Here is a 6,752-nt window from a genome sequence, read left to right as displayed (position 1 = left end):
TAAAAAACTATTCTTATCTACTTGGCTCTCTGTATGCACACTTGTTTATAACTACAAATGATGGAAACCCAAATAGACTAGAATGCCACACAGTAGTCCTTTTAGTCAGTTTTGTTTTCCATAGTTTCAGTTACCTACAGCCAACCAGCCCCAAAACATTAAATGGAAAATTCCAGAAATAATTCGTTTTAAATTGTGCACCACTCGGGTCCTGTGATAAAATCTCTCGCAGTCCCTTCATCCTGCTTGGGGTGCGAATTACCCTTGTTTGGTGCATCCATGCTACATATGCTTAGCCAGCTGGCCAGTCAAAAAAACCAACTGTAGAGGATCCCCAACCACTGACATGGCCATGGCTGAGTGACCCAGGATCACTGAAGCAGATGTTCCTGAGTTGTCAACAGCCTAATGCTGTCACAATGCCTACTTCATCTCAGCACGTAGGTGGTTTGTCATCTATCACACAGGTGAATACATTTTGAGACCACTCACTTTTTATTAATTGTCCCAGTATTGATCTTACTGTATCCAATTTATAAATTAAGCTTTATCATAGGTATTTACGTACATGTAATAAAACAGTCTATACAGGGTTTGGAACTATCCACCGTTTCAGGCATCTACTAAGTCGTGGACCACATCTCTCATGGACAAGGGGGGACTACTGTACTATGCAGCAGTAAAGACGGACACTTTTTTGGCAATGCATTGTTATCTATGTACCTATAATACAGTATAATAGGTTTTTGGTTAAAAAAAGAGGGTAAATATACTCACTTGCAGTATATGCTTTAATAAACTAATGACTGATTACGGGGCTGAGGTTCAGAATTAGGTGGGGGGAAAAATGGATGTTAAATCATTGAATAGGATGAAAGCCTGTGACCTGGAAAGACATTTCCTATCCGTGTACTTTAGTGAAGATGGGGAAACGCTACTTTACACTGGAAGCTGCTGGATGAGAGCTGAGAAGCCAGACCCTAAGGAAGCTAAGAGCACTGCTCCAAGGCCAATGAAGGTCACCGAAGCTGTTTCCACCCCTCTAATCCCCTCCTCTGGTTGAGTCAAACCACAATCCAGGCAGCCGAGAATTAAAAAGACACAAAGGAAACAGATCAGTTGTTTAATCGGGTTCTTCGTAAGAAATTTAGAATACCAGTTTGTGAGGATAAATTCCATTGGTGAGAGCAAACAAAGAGCGGAGGTAGCCCTGGAGCTGAGGGACAGCTTTGATTTTAGGCAGAAGCTGCGAGTCCACGGCTTTCTGGTCAACCTTGCGCTGCTCCGTAATCTCATATTTCTAAAAGAGAAAAGCATGTAAAAGTTGGGCACAAGTACCCCAAACTCCTGGATTAACAATTAACCACCTAAATAATCTCAGGAATATTTGGAGGGCAGTTTTGATCGCTTTCCTTGGAGGGCTGTGAAATATAACCTGTTTTTAATATAACAAAAACAGCACTCTTATCCCTTTCGTCTACTGCAGAAACACATCAAAGAGCATGCGTTCTGTCATAAGTTCAGGATTCTGAGTTGAGCTCCCACCTGCCATTAAGAACTGTTTAATAGAATCTGGAACAGTATTTTCCCCGAGAGTTTACCTTTCTTTTTGTGTAACAACTTCACCTTGTTTATTTTCACTCCTGAACTGGGAGGGAGGGCCATCAGAGGCAAAGGCAGTAACAGCAGCTCACCTCTTTCTCTGTGTCGAAGATCTCACCCTCCTGGTGCCGGGGTTTGCGCAGCTTCTTCTTCTTGAAGTAAGCATCAGTGAGATGCTTGGGGATCTTCACGCCACTGATGTCAATTTTGGTGGAGGTGGCGATGACAAATTTTTGGTGTGTTCTCCGCAGAGGAACTCGATTAAGGGACAAGGGTCCTAAGGGGGGAGGAAATCAATATAATGAGGGAAAGGGAAACAAAGATATCAGAACTTTCGGCCAGCTTGCCCAGAAGTACAACTGTGATGAGATGATCTGCAGCAAGTGTTATGCCCACCTGTGCTGTCAACTGCCACAATAAGTGTGGCCACACCAACAACCTGAAGCCCAAGGAGGTTAAATTAAGGTCCCACCACCACCACCTCGGGTCCACAGGTGGTGCCTGAACCCCGTGTTCTCAATAAGGTTTCCCTTACCCAATCAGGAACTCCAATCTAGCGCCAAGTGGCAGACCAACTACAAGTCTTAGGTAGGAAGCATTCCTTGAGGCTAGTAGCCAACATTCTGCGTTTTAGGTGACAGTTACTTGATGATATGTTGCCACATAAAATTTAAATACCGGCTTCCTTAGAATTCATGTATATAAAGCAAATGAGATGGGGCTCATGGCACTGAAACTTCCATGTAGGTGGAAGCAAAAGTGTAAACTGCAAGCATTTAAAAAAGACAAGTTTCAGAGAGTGTAAAATCCAAGGATTTTCTTACCAGTCACAAGTAGCAAACCACTGCTCAGCTGCTTCAGGAAAACCACCCTCTGTAAATGAAAGAAATACCAGACATCCGTGCAATTAGAAACTGACTTCCCAATTAACCAAATCACAGGTTTCTAAATTGGTAAAGGAAATGTCTATGTATGTACATGTGCAGCAGTTCTGGAAGCAACTATACCAAACTGCTAACAGGAGGGACACAAGGATATGAACAGTACTTCTGTGAGCTTGTTCTTTTTAAAAAACAAGCAGCCATTACTTTCCACAATAAGAAAATTAACATCCTTTAACTCAGTAATTCCACCCCTGCAAATCTAACCAAAAGAAGTAACTCAAATATATAAACATTTTTGGGTACAGGGACATCTGATTCCACTGTAACAAATTATACCACCAACAGCAGGAAGTGGTAATAAATTAAGTGTACATAATGGACTAAACCTTTTATGCTAGCTACTGGTGCTGGTATTAACATAGGTACAAAGAAATCCTACCAGGAACGTACACTACGATCAAGCACCCCAGGCACCGCTCAGCTCACCTTGCCTCTGTGGCGCCCGGTGAGGATGATAAGAACGGTCCCGGGAGTGATGCTGGCCCGCAGTTTCCTCACGTGCTGGCTGAAGGGTTTCTTGCCGTGGCTCAACAGCTTTCGAGGCACGTCTTCAGTAGGATAATACCTAGGCTGGAGAGAACCCATAGATCCAACTTTACTTAAATAAGCTAATCAGGATGGCAGAGCCGATTTTTAATTTGGAAAAGATCAACAGTTTTTTATCCTTTATGTGCGAAACAGGGTGAAATCCATTTAATCGAAGGAGCTGAATGTTCAAGCAAAGACAGAATCGAGCAAGTTACACTTGTAAACTTGGGATTAAACCAAACTTCAGAGATTACATGACAAGCTACCATCATACACTGTCATGATACAGTGATTCTCAAGCTTTTCTGAGGCTCCTGACTATACTTCTCCAGAATTTTGCATGTTACAGAGTAGGCATGGCTTGTTTTCTAATTCAAATTAAGTGTATTCCTATCTGTCCATTAACATGATTCCTCCTATTTTATCCACAAAGGAAACAAATTGTACAAAACCAGACAGTTTAGACCAGGACTGCCAGTGCAGTTATAAAAATAAGGCCCCACGCAAAGGCTATTAAGGATGCAACCAGTAACTCACAATAACCTATTTATAACTAGACTATCATTTTAGTGGACAGTTCTGCTTTTACCACAAACAATACCTGATAGAAAAATCAGCTCACAAAACCTGTGACAGGAAGGAATCAAAGTTGACACTTTCCCTCTTGGTGCAGCAATCTTCAACTGTGAGGGCTGTAATAAATCTGGGGATATTTCCATAATGGAAATTACAGGGTAAACCTTAAAAGGCTGGATCTCCTGCGTGGTAAAGAGGAGCCAAGAAACACTGCTCTGGTGGATCACTGTTCTATGGGCCTGGCAGTGAGTGTCCTAGGCTCTCTGTATTATTTGACTCTCACCACCACCATGTGCAACAAACATTTACTTGTTTTACAACTGAAGAGACAAAAGCACAGAAACGTAATTCTACTTCGTATCAAACAGTAAGTGATAAAGCCAAGTTGCAAACCCAGAACCCATCTTCCGCCACAAGTAATTCTCTGGTAAACGTAAAACTTCTAAAACCTGAGCGCGCCCGCGCACACACACAAAAAGAAATCCTAACAGTATTCAAGCTTCAACTAAACATCCAATTGACGGGCGGGGGGGGGGGGGGGAGTCCTCTGACGCTCACCATTTTGCGAAGTTTGACCACTCGGGTACCACCATTCTTGTCCCCACCAACTGGTTTTGTGACAGTAGCAAGAACTTTCTCTTTTTTCTTTTCAATCTGTCAGGACACAAAAGCCAACAGAGTCAGAGGCAGACAAACATTCTGAAGGTGAAGACATGATGTACACTATGGACGGTCCAGTGGTCCCCCCTCACCTCTTACCCTGGATTTAGCAGCTGAGTACTTCCTCTTGTACATGGCCTTTCGGGAGTACATCGCCGACCGGGAATACCTGCCGATTCCTCGGACCAGGACCGGGTTGCGGCTGCAGTGGGGCTTCCCCTTCTTAGGGGTCTTGGCCTTACGGTTACCCTTCTTAACCTTGCCGCCTGCATCAGCCTTCTTGGCTTCAGGTTTTTTTTCCTTAGTGTCAGGTTTCTTCTCCTTAGTATTCGGCTTCTCGGTTTTCTTTTCACCCGCCATCTACCAATATATATATATACACATATACTTTTTAAAAAAGCACTCACCAATTATCCCCTAACAAGGCAATATCGCAGCTGTACAAGGACGGGGTTCCCAGACGACGAGCCCTCCCTCTCCAAGGAGCTGAAACATCGTTTTCATCCCTCCCCGCAGAAGATACAGGCGTCCCTCCAAACCCCAAACACGTGCAACCGCCTCACCATGGTTTAATTTGGGGGTTGTCTTTCCAACACACTATAAACTTCCCAAGGATCTGAAGATACCTTACACTCTTTAGGTGCTTGCTAAATATTTCGTGGTCAAAAGTCCCTATCCCATGATTCCTGTTTTGCGAATTAAAAAAAACACCACACACACACAGACACAATAAGCTGCACAGCTAGGAAGGAATTTGGAACCGTTTCCTTCCAGGGCTTTTGCTCTTATCACAGTATCTACTGTCTCATTGAAGAAATTCAGCTTAGGAGACGACCACATGTACACAACTCGTCCAAACTCTGGCCACTTTAGAAAAAAAGCCCAAAGCCCAGGAGGCGATTTCCGGTCGCGAACGTGGGGGAGATGGGAAGGTAGCGCCGGGCCTCTAGCCCCGAAACCCAACGTGGCTGAAACAAGCTCAGCGGCATCCTTTGGAAGCACGGCCCTGGATTCCCGAGCGCGCGCGCCATCGCCCTAGTCCCGGCGGGCCCATTAGCCGGCTACGGATCCCCGGAGGGGCCCCGTCCCCCCAGCCCAGGAGTGTGGTGAGCAGCCGGAGACCCGGAGCCTCTACGGCATTCCCCTTCACCCTCTTCGGGCCCTGCTTAAAACCCAAGCGAGACAAATGAAGCGCCTGGGAGGCTCCTCAGTAGGCCCCGGACATGTCTGACCCTTGCAGGTGTCGACTTGATAAGCTCCTGGTTCGGATGCCGAAGGATTGGGGTCCTGAAATCGAGTCTTGCAGAGGAGAGCCGCCATTCTTACCTTGCAAGATGGGAAAGAGAACTAAGGGCCCGGCTTCCGGTCTATAAGCAATCACGGGAGGGGTCGAGTCTCACCTCCTTCCGGGTCCGGGGTATCATGGGAAATGTAGTTTTTGTCTTCCTTAGAAAGACCTACACTCTAGAGAGCTGTTTCTCCTAATAACAGGCGAAGGCGAAAAACCTTTTCTCTGAAACGGCTTCATGTTATGGACCAATAAAATCCTCACAGTACTTCTGGGAACCAACATAAAGTTGCAACCTTTTATTTTGCTTACTGAGGTCGTTAGAAAGCACTGCCATTACCCACATCAGGAGGAACAGACGGATGAAGAATCTAATCCCCGAGTAAACTGAAATTTTTTCTATGAAAGGCTAGTTGGGAACCTCCCACGGACGTTTTCTCCACAGCTGGCTTAATGCCTTTATTCCCTAGTCAGACTATAGACTGTGCTCCATGGCAGAGGCTCAGAAAAGCTAGAATTCAAAATGAATAAAATATATTCCTGCTCTCAAAGAACACACATTCAAGGGAAAAACAGAAAATGGACATAAATTCTTTCTTCTGAGAAATTTAGGAATGCTCTGTGTTGGTTTTTGTTTAAGGTTTGGAAGAATAAATACATATTTGGCCCCAGCCAGGTAGCTCAGTTGGTTAGGGTGTGGTCCTGATACGCCAAGGTTGTGGTTAGATCCCCGGTCAGGGCACATAAAGACAACCAATGATGCACAAATAAGTGGGACAACAAAAAACTCTCTTTCAAAAAAGGAAAATCAATAAGTTTAAAAAATGCAAATTTGGCAGATGAAAGTGGCCATGGGAACAATAAATGCAAAAGGCAGGTCAGCAGCTTTGTTTAACTTTCTGAGCAAAGCACCTCCTAGAAATTTCCTTTCCAGAAAATGTATAACAAGGGCAGAGTTGTTTTATTGAGCCCCTCAAACATGGATAGTCTCAGAGACTTTCACATGGTAAATGCCCCAAAGTGTTTGTTAAATGACCCACTATTGAAATAGAAGCGTAATGATCTCTCTCTTGTGTTATGTTGTGGTATTGCAAAATTTAACGTCCTTTCACTGGGCAAAATATAATCGATATACAGTACAGTGTTAGTTATAG

At 44.3% G+C, this 6,752-nt stretch overlaps 1 protein-coding gene across 3 annotated transcripts; it reads right to left on the bottom strand.

The window, feature by feature from the left end:
• Positions 1–1,109: 1,109 nt before the first annotated feature.
• Positions 1,110–5,701, bottom strand: RPL6 (ribosomal protein L6). 3 transcript variants are annotated; one of them, XM_081122599.1, is made up of 7 exons: positions 5,637–5,701; positions 4,410–4,670; positions 4,209–4,304; positions 2,973–3,116; positions 2,427–2,475; positions 1,695–1,879; positions 1,110–1,300 (listed from the first exon to the last, which is right to left on the bottom strand). In XM_081122599.1, exons 2-7 carry the CDS (start codon positions 4,668–4,670, stop codon positions 1,148–1,150), a joined length of 888 nt encoding a protein of 295 aa, XP_080978725.1. In that variant the 5' UTR covers positions 5,637–5,701; the 3' UTR covers positions 1,110–1,147. The 3 variants fall into 3 exon arrangements, with proteins under 3 accessions (XP_080978725.1, XP_080978726.1, XP_080978727.1); XM_081122600.1 differs by having other exon boundaries at positions 5,543–5,655; XM_081122601.1 differs by lacking the exon at positions 5,637–5,701 and adding an exon at positions 4,874–4,946.
• Between the last annotated feature and the right edge of the window lie 1,051 nt (positions 5,702–6,752).

This window comes from Miniopterus schreibersii (assembly GCF_964146895.1).
Source record: "Miniopterus schreibersii genome assembly, chromosome: 20".
NCBI classification, from domain to species: domain Eukaryota; kingdom Metazoa; phylum Chordata; class Mammalia; order Chiroptera; family Miniopteridae; genus Miniopterus; species Miniopterus schreibersii.
This window is presented reverse-complemented; position numbering and strand designations above follow the sequence as displayed.